This window comes from Achroia grisella, unplaced genomic scaffold (assembly GCF_030625045.1).
Source record: "Achroia grisella isolate CSIRO2021 unplaced genomic scaffold, CSIRO_AGI_Agris_v1 utg1573, whole genome shotgun sequence".
NCBI lineage: Eukaryota > Metazoa > Arthropoda > Insecta > Lepidoptera > Pyralidae > Achroia > Achroia grisella.
In genome coordinates this window covers 173,720-192,714 of record NW_026712655.1, presented here as the reverse complement: position 1 = coordinate 192,714, position 18,995 = coordinate 173,720, and the positions used below count along the sequence as shown (strand labels likewise).

The window sequence follows — 18,995 nt, the reverse complement described above, 5'->3', positions numbered from 1 at the left end:
TATATGAGGGTACGCTAGTATCCCTGGAAAAGTTGACGTTCAAGGATATACAAGAAGTATATATATATTCTTGATATTATAATCTAACAACAGTTTTAAGCTTCCTTTATATTATTTACTAGCTTTGTTCGTCCTCATGATACAATCTGTGTTCACACCAAATAGTCGTTAAAAGATAACAAATATACGGATAAACAGATATACATTCGCATTTATTTATTTTTTTGTACATAATCAATCCCTGCACTAAGGTTAAGGCTTGTTTCGCAGAAATCTGAAATATTTAAGTAAGAAACTTTAACTTAATTTTAATATAGAGTATAAGTATGTATTATGTTTATATTTTAATCATAGATATTATCGTAAACGTAGTAAATCCCTAAAACATATTCTCCTGTAGGTATGTTGAAACAAAACCATAAAAATATTCAATTAGTACGGTTGACCCGACATAATGTGCGCTTCGCAGAACTGCTCGCCTCGAAAATTCATAATGAAGCCATTTTTCGTTCAATGTCTTCATCGAACAACACAGGACCGCACTTGGATGCTTTTATAATAAATAACACTTTAAAATTAACCGATAATTCATTAATCAAACCGAATAGGTACAATAAGGATTTTAAAAATGAATTGAACTGGCAAAGACCCATTAACGTACAACTATAGGCACCGACACAAATTCAATAAGTTAATTTATTTGATGATTAACCCAGCTTATGATCTGTTTCACAGAAGAAGACAGCTCATAATAACTAATGTATTATTTTTTGCAACCGACGAGATTATTGATTACTCATAACAGGGCGTAAGTTTTCAGAACTCATATTCATATTTATGGTTTTGGTAATGATATATTTAATTCCAGGTTATCAAACTAATTTGTCTTTAAGATACATATTCTGCTTTCTTACAGTTTTAATGCGACAAACAAGAATGTAGTGGGAGAAAGATTATAAGCTAGGTACTTTTTGTTGAGATCATCGGCAATATGATGGCAGATAACACTATGGTATTGTGCAATACCTATTAAAATTATAGTATTATGTCTAATAATTATATCTTCACAAAGGTTACTGTTATGATCCTAATAGAAAAGTGAATAGTGATAGCAGAGTTTGGAACAGACCTTCATGCCTAAAACAAGTCTACTTGTACTCTAAACTCTTCTTGTTTTTACAAATAAACATAATTTTCATTAAATTAATATAGTTTAAATTCGCTATTCTATTATGTATAGAACATATAACTTACCACTTCACTATGTTGATTTATTACAACAACTGCACACTAGTAAAACCTATTAGATATTTTTTACAAATAGTAATCATTATTCAAACAATTTATAATGATTGTATAATATCCATTTATTGTTAAACAGTAACTTAAATGACAGATGACTACTGCATTTTCTGCATTCTGTAACACAGAGAGCGATTAACAACTATACAATTTGGAGCACCTTTTACAAATAAAACATTTGAATCCGTGCCCTGTGAGCATGCTTGTCCACACTGCCAGGTACGTATTTTGGTTTAAATTATAACTTTATTATTGCCGGTGATTTCGGAAATTAATTTCCCGGGATCGTTGGTAAATTATAGGCGGCGGCCGGTACGGGATGCCTCGCCATGTCGCGACAACCGCGAGTGTCTCACTATTTGAGAGGCCAACTTTCAAGTGTAACTCTTATTCTTTTTTAATAAGGTGTAATAAAAGCATTTTTGTTGTTGGTACAATAACAACTCACTTATTATGCTTAATTAATTACGTATATTTCGAACGATCTTTAAAATTTGAGAAAGAATATAGTAGCTAAATCAGTACAATCTTATCTTGTAATGTTTTCTATTGTTATTAAAAGTATAGTGCAGACTTTTAATAATTATATAATAAATATTAATTGGGATTTGTGGTGGAGAAATATATTTATTAATATTTAGCAAAAAACAGTCTTATAATAAATAGAAATCTAGTGGTTGTGAAAGTATCGACAGCTCATAGATAGAGTCGATACGATGTATTGTAATATCAACATATTAATAGCTAGTAGAAATGTCTAAAAATATGAATTAAACTTAACCGATTTAAAGTGGTTTCGATAACTTATATGAATCTTATGTGAGTTTCATATACCGATTTAATAACAACAATATCTTATGTCCGAAAATTTAAATTACTTTTCAACTATTAATATTTAAGGCAGTAAGTTATTTTCATATTATTATTAATATTAATCTAGTGGGCTGTTTGTATTTGTATCTATTGTACAATGGAACGATTTTACAATTGACAACCGGACATGTTAACAATGACGTTATTAATGTTATATATCATAAACAGATCATTAGTTTATTATAATTCATTAGAATATTCGTCTTGTGGTCTTTTCTTTTTATGTCGCCACTATGGTGTATCCATTACACTTTCAAGAGCTTTCTACAGGTTCAAATTTATCTCGTTAAATTAATACAGTGTTTCCTACTGTATAATTTACAAGCTAACCTCTATATTTGCATAATGGTGGCGCAATATGCAACCACCAATCTGTTCCCAATTAACCAATTATCGACACCGTACCGATCGCGCGACTTTCACATAAAAGTTTGCCCTCTACGCCTATTTTAATCGATTCCAAAAATCGATATCGACACCAACATCGAGATATAGTGTGAACATCGTATGCATGCATGGAAATTATCGGGCTGGGTATATGCATCGATAGTTGATTGCGGCTGTATTCTTGTACTTACAACGGTACGTTATATTCGAAATTTAACCAATTTTACACCCGAGTCCGCCCCACGATTGCCGAATTCTTATTGATTCTTGGAATAATGGAATTATAAACGAATACGGTGTTTTGATTGCTCATAATTTCATTACAACGAGCAACCAGAAAGCACTTATTATTATGTGTCATTTATTAACAATAAAGTTACGTACGTTAATAATTATAAGGTTGTTTGTATATACTATGGTTTTGAAAAACACAACTATAAAAATGGCTCACTACAACTTCCTCTAAGATTACAGTGGTGAATTTCTTTGATGCAAAATAAAATAATTTATATAAACAAATAAAATTAAAGAGTTCGTTATCGATAATAATGTTTTTATAGAAAAACTTAAAATTCATAGCGCTGACAATATTCTCTGATTGCATTAAGAATGAGTGCGTAGCGGTTTCTATGTTGATTATGGCATGCCTCTTACTTGTTATTGTGTAATAATATAATTATCTATAAAAAAACATCTATTCAAAAGAGCAACACACAAGTTTCTTGCTCATTCTTCTTGTTATGAATTTGCGTTCCGAATAAGTGGTAGAATCAAAAATATATTACTGACTATTCAAAAATGCTTCTACTGAGTTTATTTGAATAAAGATTATTTCTATTTTAAAATGCTCATAAAAATACTGCTAATTATTATTCTGTTTAAGAAAAATCTCTTACACATCTAACTTCGATTTGGTACGCACCACCAACTTTCTACCAAAACAATAATACAAAAGTAATAAATAAATACAACCAATTCTGATGTTAATAAAATTGCAATCTGACAACGCTAATAAAGATAGTATCTGTACGAAATATAAGCTATAAATTATCTATAATTCGCAAGGAAGTCCACCGCCCGCCGCTGTATCGATCCCACTTACCTCCTCTATAATAGAAATATAAAAGGCATCGTAAATAGAAACGCTTTTATTGAATAGAACCATTTAATTCTAGCTGGCGACGACGTTGTCGGGGAATTGTCTATGAATATAATAAAAATAATATCATGTCTGCTTTAGCTAGTGGGGAAGTTGTTCTATGGTTTGCCGATAACGAAAATGTATCTAATTAATCTTAGTCACGTATAATTATTTCAATATAAGACGTTTTTCATTCTATTTTAATTTATTTAAAATAATTTATTAATATGACGTAGGTAATAAATATAATAAATAATAGATACCTAATGAAACTTACCCAGTTTGCAGATTTTTGTTAGAAAATTCTCCCAACTTTGGTCAAAACTGACTTTATTACATAGGTACTATAAGATAAAGTCGCTGTCGCTGTCTGTCCGTCCCTATGTATGCTTAAATCTTTAAAACTACGCGACGGATTGTAAAGCGGTTTTTTTTAAATAGATAGAGTGATTCTAAAGACAAGTTTATATATATGTTACATGTACACCCGTGTGAAGGGGGGTAGATTAGCTAGTAATTTATTAATTATACAATATTTACTTGCATATTTAATTAGTACGTATTAAGTTTTCATTATATTGATTTCGTCATACTTTTAATTCAGACTCACAGTCTAGTGCCGTCTACGTAGATCAATAAAATCGTATTAAATCAAATCAAATCAAAAATGAATTCATGAATATACGACATTTTAGCCTCTTATGAAAATAAATTATTTTTTTGTTTCTCTAACGTGCAGTTCATATATACATTCAATTGAGAAGAACTGGCCTCAAGTGAATTGTTCTATAATTGAAAAATTTTAATATCTGAACATTTTTCTTGTTAGTATCACAGATAAAATAATTGATAGTATGAATTAAAAAGTACTTTTTAGTTCTGCTATGTTTTTACTGTTTAAACAGAATTGACTTCTACAGTATTATATACTAGAAAATATTACTCTGCAGTGTTCATTTTATTTGATATTTACACTATCTTTATATAACGCCATATTTTACCTACTTGTTATTATTCATTAATGACTTACATTCGTTTATTTTTAAACAGCCCCAGTGATTTCAGCTATCACTTAACATAAAATGACGAATGTTTATTATTAAATGATACTAAACGATAAGTTGCAATAATATTTGAACTGTAGCAAAAGCAATAAAACTATAAGTAAACGTAACTAGTCAAATGAAATTGATAACCTATGCGACTTATTTTGCATAAATTAGTTGTGTTAAATATATTTAAATTGCAAAATAAATGCTGTCATGCTCTATAATTAAAACATTACATGATTATGTATTTATGTACGATGATAACTACAGAACTATTAAGCAAAATGCTATCTGATGGACACTTATCCGGTGTACACAATTATATAGGCTGTATGTTTACAAAGATTTAATTACTAGCTGCGCCCGTAACTTTGTACCCGTATAATATTTTTCTTTATAAATCGATTGGAATAAAATAAACATTATATTTTAGGTGAACCTTACCAAAATATATTAGTGAAAACTGCATCAAAATCGGTTAAGAAGTTTCTGAGATAAGCGCGAACAAACGCAAAGAAAGATAGAGAAGATTCTAACAATTTTTGTTTTAGGTTATATTATGATAAAGTTCCCTAACATAAGTAGATTGATATTGGAATTAATGCCGGAGAAACTGATTTTTATGATAAGTGCATACAAAGCGTTTTAAGGATATTTGATAAGTTGTATTCTTTATCAAATTTTAAGTTAATTTTAAATAACTTAAATTTCTGTAATATATATAGGTACATATATATCTATGTATCTATGTCTCTGTACTTCCCTTGGTGACGACATAATCAGAGAATGACTTAACCGATTTCGTCATCTTTTTTTATTGCTTTCTAATACTCCGTAAAAGGAACGAAATTAAGAAAATAGAGCAAATAATTAAAAACTTATTAATATTAAAAAAATATTATTCGCACGTTTAACAGTGGCGCATTCAGTAAGACAGGATAATCTCTGTCGGATCAATTAGTTAAGCATAATTATGAAAATCTTATTAAAATTGCTAAACAAGCTCTAACCGAAAGTTTGAATGTACCATCAAAATAACTACTAAACGAGAGATCATATACTCCTTGATAAATACTTTCATCACGAGAACACGAGATCAGGAAAATTATAAGCTGTACGAATTTATTAGCCGCGTTATACAACCCTCAAATAGATACTTAGTAAAACCTCCCCCCCACCCCTCACCCCCCGACGACATTAAAACATTGAGGAGACTAAATTAAAGCGCGCCAAAACTGTTGTCTGCGGGCCCAAGGCGGTCGTTTGTTTTAATACAATAACCGTATTCATCTCTTTCACTCTCCTCATTAGATGAGTATTGTTATCTCTTTCACACTCACTCAATTTGGCATTTCCCCTTAAGGCGACAGTGTAACGTTCTGACCACAGAACGTAAAGTCTAGTCCAGTCTCCAGTAGTCATTAGTCTTTCATTTTGGAATATCAGAAAAATGGCAAATTGAAATCGAAATATTAATTTAAACTAAATATTTTATATTTATCAATTATGTAATTGGTCCTTTTCTTATGTTTACAATTATTTTAATTACTAAATAGTCTCAACTAGGTACGTATATACTTATCATATGTTTAATATATTTAATTTTAAATAATAAGCATCATTTAAGCAGGTCACGTATACTTTTTTTATCTATAGACTGATATGGTACTAAAGAAATGCCTATATATTTTTCTAATGTTACAGAAGTACACTGCACCGATATACTTTGTTGTCATATTAATTTAAACCCGCTTTTACCAAATTATAACACTGCCGGAATAATGACATGTTCAACGTACAACAGAAGCGCGCTCCTCTTAATCACTTCTAATTTATTTAGCCCCTCCGAGGCCAAAACGAGTAATTTATCGCCGTCCCACTCCAACCCTAAACTCGGCGGTATCCAGCCGTCCCGTTCTCCCGGGACCATTTTTAATTAAAATCACCGGGAGAAAATTAGAAATTATATTCTATTTTCAAAAACTTGTTCTGACGCTTTGTCGGAGATTATCTCTTTTTTATGAGCCCCCGGTCGCGGGTTTGTTTTAACGGCCGAGGAATTGTCTAAATTGACTTCGCCGACGCTGCCGCTGTCTTTTACGGTTATGTCTTATTCATTTCAATCCTGCGGTTCTGTGATTGGAAAATGTTTCAGTTGTTACTATTTAATTTGGAGTCCGCCATATTTTGCATACTGGTGCGGTTGCACTCGATAGCTATGATGAAATGAAATTAATTTCTACAGTAGAACTTTTATGTTTATCAAGTCAAATACTCTATGCTAATTTTATAAACTAGCTGACCCGCCTAACTTCGTCTGTGACATACAAGAGAGAGGAAACTCACAAAAGGAGTAAGGAGGAATAAACTTCCCCATTTTTGGCACATTTTTCATTAATACTCCGCTACTATTCATCGCAGTATGATGTAATATAGCTTATAACCTTCCTTCTTATCTATCTTATATACTTAGGTAGGTACTATCTGAAACTAAAAGAAATTAGTTGATAAAAAATTCTCTAAACTAGTTTTAAAATGTTTTTTTTTTAATTTTAGTTTTATGACAAAGCAGCTAATCCACGTGTTATACATGATGACAATTGCTATACTATACGTATTCTGTCTTTAGTTTTTTTGTTTTCTTTTTTTTATTATTGTCTATCTTCTTTTTTGTTTTTTATATAAGTTCCAGGTACTATTATATTATATTATTATATTATTATGATATTTTCACACAACATTTTTTATTAAATTACAGAATACAAAATGATATTAAGCAACTAACCCTAACAAAAATACTCTAGGGACTATACTATATTAACTACAGGGCACTGTATTTTACCCAAAATAATTGAATCCTAACTCGCCAACAGGTGGTGTTGGCGACGACGATGGTGACAGCGGCAAACGGCGACGGTCACGGACCAACTTCAACTCCTGGCAGCTGGAGGAACTGGAGCGGGCGTTCCTCGCTTCGCATTACCCCGACGTGTTCATGAGAGAAGCTCTCGCTATGAGGCTGGACCTCAAAGAGAGTAGAGTTGCCGTGAGTATACTTATTTATTTTGAAAAGAAGAGTAACTAATTATTTGTTCTCGAAGTTTCTTTTTAATTATCTGGAATGTCCCAAGGTAAACAAAACTTGTGTTATGGGTATTAGATAACTGATATAAATACTTAGATATTTTTTTGTGAATAATACATTTTTTTTTGAAAACACCAAGACCGGTACAAACTATCATACTCATGAATACAAATGTTTGTACCTTGCGAGGAATAGAACCTTTTAGAAAGTCATTTGTCATTGAACCTTATTCATCTAAATAATAAAAAAATAAAAGTTTATTACTCTACCTTTTTAAGTTACTTTCTATATCCCACGATATCATTTCGGAAATAACCTATATATTAATCTAGAATATGATCTATTTGTCTACAAAATGATTTTCCAAATGATAATCAAACATCATTGCTTAATTAGTAAACTTTCGCGTTAGCGCTTTAGTAAAATATGAAGAAAATGTTTTAATAATTATTTCGATGATAATATATTGCTGCTGTATTAAACTTTTCCTCATATTATAACCTTCTACCAGAACTTCAAACAGGAAACATGTGTCAAATATATAAACGAAATTATAGGTGTATTCTCTACGGCTGTTAAATGAAACGTAGAGTCCTTTGTGAAGCGCGCATGTGTCGGTTATTAAATATATTTAGCATGTGACTAAAGGGCCTGAAGCGAAAGGTTTCACGCCTAACGTCTTAATTTCCTTTGTGTAATTTAGTTGTTTATGGTACAGAGCTGTAATAAATCAGACTACTTGAGAATGAAACATTTTCTTATCTATGGTTTAATAACAGTTTGAAGCAGTATTTTTTTATGTAATTATTTAACTATACAATCCAACAAAATTCAAAATCATTTGTTCGTTACATACATACATACATTACATTACATAATATAAAATAAAGTCGCTGTCGCTGTCTGTCCATCCCTATGTATGCTTAAATCTTTGAAACTACACAACGGATTTTGGTTTTTTTTAATAGATAGAGTGATTCCAGAGGAAGGCTTATATTATACATATCTATATATGACAGACAGATACAAATTTTTCTATTTGATTTGATATCCTTAAAATTATTTTTTAATTATTCTATATTAAAAAGAATATAATTTATAAAATTAATAGTAGGTACATTATACCTAAGTAGTTAGGTAGATATAAATTACATACATGTAGAAATACCTATACATCAGCATCCCTGTTTGTCCTTGTCGCATTTCAAGACTCACTAAGAGCTCAGAACCGTACACGTATAAAAAGTCGAAGGTTTCTGTTCAATATAAATGAGGGACGATTTCCCCTTATTTCCCCGGACCTCCCGGGGCTAAGCGGCCATTGGGGACCGCGGCCGCTGGCCACAAGTTTTTATATAAGGTTTAGAAATAGAAATAATGCCCGGCCTACGATAATATCTGTATGCAGATTTCCGAATACTACCGACCCAAGGCGAGTTGATATGATAAGTAGGTATATATACCTATGTCAGTAGTTCTACCTGTAGTCATATTAATTTAGGCGAGACAATTATTATAAATGAAAGTTTGTATGTTTAGATATTAATCTATTAACACGTAAACTTAAGTTGGGCGGATTCGAATTAAAATTATTAGATAAGTATGTAGATAGAAAATAAATAAAATAAACTCCTAGATTAAAAATAAAAAATATATAGATTTATATAGGTACAAATTCATTTAAATAATTTTGATACTTTTAAATCATAAAATCAATATACGTACTTCTATAAAATATTAAATCTCTTCATAATTATAGGTCTCATAAACAATAATTGTCTACGTAAACGGTTTCGGCATGTTCCTTTTTAACCTTTTATAAAATCAGGATTAATAATAATATTTATACCTCTGTATCTATTACCAGAGCGTTTTTCAATTGAATAGAAATATAATGGTCGGAGATAGAAGGACCTTATAAGTAATTTCATTTATATAATCAGTACTAACGTAGATCGTATCCTGCGTTTATCGCGTACGATCTCGTTCCAAGAGACAGACTATCCCGTACCACTCCTAATAGTTGGTATAAATCAAAAGATTGCAATCTTGGCGGCACCCCTGGGATGCGAGCGAGACGGCACGATTGAATAGCATAGATTTAAATGGGCGGGTCAGATAAGGATGGCTGCAGATGCCGCCGCTCCGACCTCAGCACGCCGCGGCTCGCAGGGACGTCACAATTCGATTACAGCTCAATAAAGTTAAAGTGACTTGTTTGCGTCTGTAAAGTGGATTTTTTCCTGCTCTTTGATTTCTCTATTTTCGTTCGCTTCTGTGTTCAATCTTCGTAAAACGCAGTAGAGCAATATTGACATTCATTTTCTTTTATAAATTTTATATTGCGTATTACTACAAAATCATTTTATAATATAACGACGTATGATGATAGACAGATATAATATAACTTGTCACTTATTTAAGCTAAATATTTGTTACCACAGATAAATCTGAATTGATAAATAACCATACATCCTTATTAACTATTCAATAAAAACTTTACGAGCATTTTAAAAGAACGTGATACTCAACTTATATTACACAGCCGTTTCACAGAAGCCGTTAAAAGCCCATTCTTTACCGAAAGTGGCGTATTCTAATCTAATTTCATCCTTGCCTGAGGTGAAACTTGCGAAAAAGGCTCACTCGCTCCACAGTAAGCGCGGAAGTATCGACTTCATTTTAAAATTCATAGCATAAAATTTACATTTATATGCCAATTTCATTCCCTAACAGGGCGTCGGCGGTCTGACGTACACATCAGTATTCTGAACACAACCGGCGCTGGCTGGATACACCCCCGAAAAAAGTAAAAGAAAAAAAAATAGAAAATCGCCTTACATTCTTTGCTCGGTTGGGAAAGGAAAAAGAATGGCGGGAGGTTTAAATATGGAACACTAAATGGAACGCTTAGGCGACAAAATGCGGATAGAATATAAAATTTAAGGACGGAAACATCCCTATCACTCTCATGCATATCCCCACTTGTTGTCTCGCTTTGCGCGGCGCTATCAAACATGAGCCGAGTTTACCGCCCTAGGCTTAGCGGTAAAAGATAGACATGAAGCCGTTCATAGGGTTGTTCCCGAGGCGGCGAATTATCGCGCATGAATAATTTTCTAGCTTTCAAACAAGACAAGCGGTATATTAAAGTGATTTAATGTAATTATTCGCCTTAATGAGGTACAGTATTTCAGGACAGTGACAAACGCATGATTAAGTTAGGTGTATTTTAATAATTACTTTGTAATCTGTGTGTATATGTTATTGAAACGTTTGAATGAAAAATTGTATTTCGATAGCGTTATGCTTTAAAATTATCTTAAGACCCATACATAGATATAAGCTGTTAACCACAACTGAATCTATTTTTTTAAGATAATATACTATATGTCTATGAAATACATTCAGACGTTTAACAGTGTAAAAATTACAAACAGCCACGAACTTTATCATTTATAACATTAGTATGGCTATCCTGAAAATGGAAAGTTAAAAAATAAGATTCCAAAGAAGATAAGATACTATTATATATTCCCAACCTTATTTCATAAGTAATTAAAACCATATATTAATGATTACAAACTTGTCAGCCCTATCAAAATATGCTGACTTGTAGGTAGTTCCGAAGATACAGGATTCTGCGGAATTTATATCCGTCTCTATCATGCACTTTGATATCAATTTATACAAACAGAAACAAAAAGGACAAAACATCATTGCAACTTCAATTAATTCATTAATATACGTTTCAACGTGCGAATATAAGTGCTGTAGTGTACCTACCCATAGGTAATAAAAACTGACGTAGATGTTGTAAGAACTAAAAAATCCTTATTCTCACCTATTTCAGAGTAGAGATTTGTAAACTGTGTTTCGATTGTAAGGTGAGATTAGGTTAGTAAATTTATATGAATATACACACATGTATTCATGTATACATATCACCAAGTAGGACGAAATTACACTGTATTTTATAGTAATTCATATTTAATTTTTTCGATTAATTATGTGTAAAAATATTTTAGAGATAACCGTAATACTTAAAAATAACTGCTCGAATAAAAAACCGTAGTAGCGTCCAAAAATCGTTTTTCCTATCAAAAACAGTCGCTATACAGTTATTATAGACAAATGTAATGATTACACTTACTAGGAAAGAATATATTACTTGATTAGAAAAGAGTTCTTAATTCAAATATTGGTAAATACCACATATTTTATTTAGGACGTGTACCTACATATGTATTCACTTTTTTGATACTAAAAACTTTAAATATTTAATTAATTATTATTAATTTAGTGTAAACTAAAATAATACTTACCTACATTTAAATATAGCACAGAGTTTTTAATTATAATTGTCTTAATAAGTTTTTATTTATTAAGACAATTATAACAGCTTTATATCTGGCATAACTTAAAATACATATATATAGATAAAACATAACACTCCCGTAAAAGAATGGACGAAAGAGAACTCTCAAAAATCGTTTTTCCCGCCACAAATACAGTCCGTAAACAGAAGTCAATGTATCCGTACATCACATCGAGGGGGACTCGTCTTATTTACACGGGCTCCTGCTTAAGTTAGGGGAAAGGCGCCAATTGTGGACACAATACGATTTCCACAAATGTGTTCCGTATGAATTTCGTTACGTGTAAGTTAAGTAGGCAATTCGCTGGGGAGCGAACTTATTTGTCGTTTTTTCCTATGTTTGTATTGTGGCGTGTGATTATCAGGTAGATGAGTGCTCGTTTCTTGTGATTTCGCTACGTAATCTTGGATTTTGTGAACGTAGATTGTAATATAATTTTTAATAGTATATATTTATCTAATATGGTGATATACGTAATAGTAGAGTATGTAAGCAATGTAAGTACTTAGAAACAGATAATCATTTATAAGTAGGTATATATGGTATAAACATAAATGGATATATTATTGAGATATGGGCGATCTATTATTGATGAATATAGGTGTATATATATAGGTAACCAAGTACGCGAGGTAGGTTTACAGAGATAGACTTTGCAGAAAGTCGTCAACATCCAGCCAGTGTTTGAAATTGAAGACTATGTGTCATGAGTATACCCAGCAAAAAAAAATTACATCAATATCACTGCAAATATGAAAAAACCTTCACATAACATACAACAAATATATACAAAACAAAAACATGAAATAAATTTGAGAATATATTCTTAGAAGCCGGTTAAAATTAGAATCATATCACCCATACCCAATTCAAATGCCTATATATGTATAAGTATTCAAATATATACATCTCTTCGTGCTATTCCCATATCTAAACATTCCTGCTTACGGAAAAAGCAAATAAACACATCAATGCTCCCACAGGAGTCAGTATTAATGATACCCCTCCAGAAGGTAGGGGAGGGGGTGGTGTTCCCGTGTCTGGGGAGGCGGGGGCGATATACGTGCCTCATTAAGAGAGGGAACAACCCACCGATGGCCATTACCAGCGCGGTCGTTTCGATTCTATTCCGTAATCAATGTATTTCGATTAGTGCCAAGAAAGGTGGGGGTTAATTAAAACGTTGCTTTATGTGGGGCCATCTACTCTAGTTCGTTTCAGTTTGGTTGAACCTAGATATCTATAGCATGCAATGTCTATGACTCTACTATTAATATGTAGTTACTTTTTGTGGATGATTATGGAACAGTGCTCCCGTTTTCGCTAGTGGTATAGCCGGCCGGATACCGGTAAATGATGAGATGAATATGATGTCAGCTCAAGGTCTAAATACCGAACTTACAATTAATCACTCAATATCTCACTTAAGATATGGATATGGATCAGAAATCCATATCCTAGTAGCCAAAATTTCGGGGATATATTAAAAAAACTCCTAAACCTCGTCACTGGCGAATGTATTTCTTTAAAATCAAATGAGATTTGTAATTTAGCTTATTATTCTTTATTTAAATTATATATATCCAAGAAACATACATAAAATATAATAAACCTTTTTTACTTAAACTTATTTTTGTAAAACTGTTTGTTTGTTATATAGACATACGTAGTAATCAGTATAAACCATCTGAATGAGATAATTAGCGGGATAGATGCGAGTAGTAGTTATGTATGCATAGGAGCCATAATTATTAATAATGTGTGGTGCCAAATTGAAAAAAAATAAATGGAAACATTAAGCGAGTGGCGACTAACGTTTAATTTTTGCACCGGATCAGCCGTAAGTATTAATTTACGGACGATAAATAAGGGGATCGTGATAATTGTCCGACATTACAATTGATGCGGCCCGGACGTAATTATATTGGCCGGACTCGGCGCAGAAGGCGTTAACTTTAATTTTATTAAATTAATCCAAATTAATCCGAGAGTTAAATACGTCTTTTGCCATAAAACGCAATGGCCCAGTCGTAAAACAGACCCGCACATGTGATCCTACCTTTATTTTCTAAACAATATATTTTTGTCTCTGTCACTTTGAAGACATATAAAGGAGAAAGTAAATATTCGTTATAAAAAAAATTATTTGTGCTGTAGAAGATTCAAAGGGATATTTTTTATAGTTGAACATTTGTGCAACCGTCGCGAACTAGCGCAATAATTGCTGACCCTTGTAATTATGGTTTTATTGATCAGTAATTAAAAAATGATGACTTTAGTTTCATATACAACCTTTCTATCTTTTTTCTCATATTTATAGCTTACTAACAATTACACAGAAAAATACAATCTCGAAAATTACTTCTAAAACTGTCTATAAACAATAAATCGTTATATTTTTGATGGACCAACCAGTAGGATACTGAGAGTATCTATACTATATATTGTAACATATTAAATAAACGATTTTTTTACCATGATAGTATGTAAAACATCATATCATTTATATAATGTCTACAATTGTAAATAAACGTGATAAAATTTTAAATTGAAAATTATATATGACACAAAATTACATTAAAAACTAAAAACCTTATTTTCAAAATTCATTTATATGTCTATTTCAATTCATATTAAAAGAGAATTTATACTTTGCATATGTAAGTAGTGTACATTTTAAATAATCTTTTTTTCTTACGGTCCAATTCAGTCTATTGATTCAATTGAGAAGAACAGGCGTGAAACTGATAAAAATGTCAGTAATCAAATTTGTTAACATTCTTTACTTACTCAGGTGTCTATGTAAAATAACTTATTACGTAGTTAAAATAGACGTTACTAAATACCAGTCCGCTTCATGTTAGTTATTCATGAATATAATTATTTAAATACCTCCCTAGATGAATTATTATGCTAGTATTTCGTATCGGCAATATATGAAGCAATATGCAAACGATATGCCTAAACAGAATACAGTATCCGAGTGTTGGCGCGACGAATGCACTCGCACGGCCGCATCGCATTTGCATGAAGAAATGTGCATTGAAATTTAACGTCTCAATTCATGCCCGGCCCGTGACCACTTTACATGGCTTTGTGCAGGACTGCGAGATGCATCGCCATAGTATTTTATCGATGAATATAATCATATGTTTAATCACTTACATGGTTAACTCATTTTCAGAGAATACCGTCGCGAGTTCGATATTATTATGTAGATGCTATGACAAATAACGTGATAGCCCCTGATCGAAAGTGATTTGTAAACTTCTTGGACTTACTGAAAAATATTTGGTTTTAAAAAAAATAAATTACCAGAAATGTATATTGAAACCCAAAAAAGAAATTTGGGTTTCAATTTATATTTCTGGATTACCGATAATAAACGAAATGAATCGAAGCTCTTGCCCTCTAATACGTACAATGTGGATTGACAAGTGCAACCAAATTGACAAGGTAAACCTTGTCGCTCGCTTGTCAACGTTTTTTTCTAATGAGTCTTTTTTTTTTTACACCAGGTATGGTTTCAAAACCGACGGGCGAAATGGCGTAAAAAGGAGCACACGAAGAAAGGTCCAGGGCGACCTGCTCACAACGCGCACCCTCAGTCTTGCTCCGGAGAACCCATCCCACCACACGAGCTGCGAGCTCGCGAGAGGTGAGATACTTACAAAGCAAACCTGTAGGGAACCTCATACTGTTTTGTAATGAAATTTCTTTAAAATTGTAAAAAAAAATTAAATCTGAATAACCATTATTGATTAACTCATTAAGTTTTCGGTATAGGAGTAAGCAACAAAACAAATATTAAGTCATTATAATTAAAGAATCTGTATCGCTAGTTAGGATTTGTATTAGTATTAGAATATTCGTAAAACTGTTGATTGTTATAGGTTCTATACTAATTAGGCCCTACTGATTTTATCAACAGGGCGAGAAGAAGAAAGAAGCTGGCAAAAGCGTTAGATCGTCAGGCAAGAAAACTTCGAGCTAAGGGCATCACAGTCGATCTTGAAGCTCTAAAGGCCGAATATTTGGCTCAGCATAGAAACAGCGGGCTTTATTCTGACTCTGATGGAGAAATAGAAGGAGAAGAATGCATGATCGATGTGGTAGGAGGCGATTCTTGTCACGACTCGGGGCCAGAAGACTTTTCTCTATCAGGAAGATTGCGGGCGCCGTCGGGAGCAGATGGCATCAATAATTCTGATAGTTCAACTTCAGATGCCCATTCAGGAAGGAATTTTAGCCCAATTCCCGATCCTCAATCTTCTTTCTTCAAGCAGTTTACTAACGCTGGTGGAAATTTTGAGAAATTCGACTTCGACCCAAGCAGAGCCGTCTCTTTAGATCTCAGCGGTGGTGGTACTGCCACCGAACAGGACTTATCCAAAAACGGGGGAACAAGAAAACATAATCCGTTCAGTATAGAATCTTTATTAAACACGTGAAAGTGACTATTTAAACAAACATTTGAATAATGAGGCTCTCGAGACACAATTGACTTTACAGTGACTCGAAATGAAAGCATTTTGTGGAATGTTCCTTTGCTTTAATGTTTAACGAATCGTTAATTATCATTAGTTTTAATCAGCTTCAGTAATAAAGACTTGATAGTACCAGTTAACATATCCAGTGTGAATATTAGCAGTAGGAAGTTTGTATTATATAGAAGGTAGTGTAAATAGTCTTTAGGTACCTTATTTATTTTCCTCTATAACGTTAATATATTATATTTCTTTATACAAAACATTGGGGCAATAATATATAACGTAATTGTTGATCGTAAGGTATATTATTTTATTTGCAAGTTTTATATTTTATTGTTGATTTGTAACTATCCAAATGGTATGTATTATCAAAAATAAGTGAGCATATAGGTATGATACTGTACAAATTATTAATTATATACGTATTTATTTAGACTGTTGGTGATGTTTGATATGTTAATAGTGAGGTAAAAATCATTTAATGTCAGGCATTTTCATGGTGGGTTGATATTACACAATTTATTCGCTATTAATAATACTGTTGTAGATGTTACATCAGATGAATACATGTTGTGTTCTTTTATCAATATTAACATATAAATACTGGGATAAATAATAATACACCTGCTCGCTTTACTGCTATATTTGCCATGTACAATCAGTCTGTCCTTTATCTACCCGTCAACTATATCTATATTTATAAATACACTACATCTCTACATTATATATACAATGTATGTATTTACGACGAAATGTATATATCTATGTATTTGTATCACTTATCTAGTACCCATAACAAGCTTTAGCTAGCTTAACTTGAGTCTAGATGGCGCTGTGTGAATTGTCCTTAGATTATTGTTATTGTCTTATTCACTGAAATTAGGACACTACACGTTCCCAGTTGCCACTAAAACTAGACATTGGGTCATTCCGTTATTTAGGTGTGTTTAAAACGGTAATAACAATTAACTCAAGTGCACTACAGAGTAAATTTTAATGCTCTAACATGGCGGTACACCAAATCCCAGAGTCCCAACTCTAATTTACAATGCAATCGCTATATAATTAAATAAGAGACACTGGAAGTGATGCCCTTGTCCACTGTTGTATGATAAACTAAAGGATTTGCATCAAATTTCGTTTAATTACAAAGATGATGTTTTTTATTTTAAATTAATACATCTAGTGGTCGCCCAATAGTCAAAACTCGACCATAATTTATTTAAATAACTAGCTACTCGCCCCGGCTTCGCACGGATATACATGTATTATATATATAAAACTCCCTCTTGAATCACTCTATTTTAAAAAAATCGCTTCAAAATCCATTGCGTAATTTTGAAAGATTTAATCATATATAGAGACGGACAGACAACAGACGACCGTGACTTTGTTTTATACTATGTAATGATATCAATCTATTCTCCATTCGCCAAATGCGTGTGTGTATGTTAAATACATGACAGTCTGTGTAATGTTTTGGTATTGATTTAATGATTGATAACCATTTCAATTATATAGAAGTATATATATATATATATATATGTGTGACGGCCGCACCGCTTTACATTATGATGGTCGCAGAATCGATATCCCGCACGCTATAAATACTTGTATTCACGGGTAGGACTGTTTGTATCGGTTTAGATGTTTTCTATATATATATTAAGTATATATTTACAAAAAAATATATATAAGTATTTATATCAGTTGTCTAGTCAGTTTATATAAGGTTGTGACTGAACATTGTGTAACTTGTCCTGTGATTAAAAAGAAAACATCATCTGTTATTATTGTAATAAAAAATATATCTGTCCTCATATTACAGTCTATCTACCATTTAGAGCCATTAAGATCTGTCCAGCCGTTTAGTCGCGTGAATACTACAAGCAGACAGACAGACACACTTTTGCATTTATAATGTGAATATGGATCCTTGTTTACATTATAAATCATGTATTTATATCTAGTGGCGTGTAATTATTGTAATTATACCTAATTAATTTTATTTATCTCTTATTTATATAGGCGTGATGATTAAATTCAACTTCTATTTCATCTTCACTGATATTATAGATGTTTGAAAGTGTGTCTGTACGATCGTTTATATGTTGTACATTATTAAGCAAAGTAATTAATTTGACTAACTTGGGGTGTGGTGGCTGACATAGTTAATTTATGTCCTAGCTAAACGATATATACATAGATATATCATTTGGCCATCATATTAGGATATGTCCTGATCTTGCAATTGCAATGGTCACAGATAAAAACTTGTAGTTATTTAAA

The 18,995-nt window shown here is 32.0% G+C and overlaps 1 protein-coding gene across 3 annotated transcripts in view; it reads left to right on the top strand.

Moving 5' to 3' along the window:
* The window catches only part of LOC131841097 (homeobox protein unc-4-like), a 39,458-nt gene extending 21,415 nt beyond the window's left edge, over nucleotides 1-18,043 (top strand). The window contains exons 2-4 of one of the 3 annotated variants that reach the window (XM_059189339.1): nucleotides 7,626-7,798; nucleotides 15,735-15,874; nucleotides 16,160-18,043. In XM_059189339.1, coding sequence (XP_059045322.1) covers nucleotides 7,626-7,798; nucleotides 15,735-15,874; nucleotides 16,160-16,667 — 821 coding nt within the window. In that variant the 3' untranslated portion in view covers nucleotides 16,668-18,043. Of the gene's footprint in view, nucleotides 1-7,625; nucleotides 7,799-15,734; nucleotides 15,875-16,147 lie in introns of all 3 variants that reach the window. The other 2 variants (XM_059189338.1, XM_059189337.1) reach the window with 2 other exon arrangements.
* The last annotated feature ends 952 nt before the right edge of the window (nucleotides 18,044-18,995 follow it).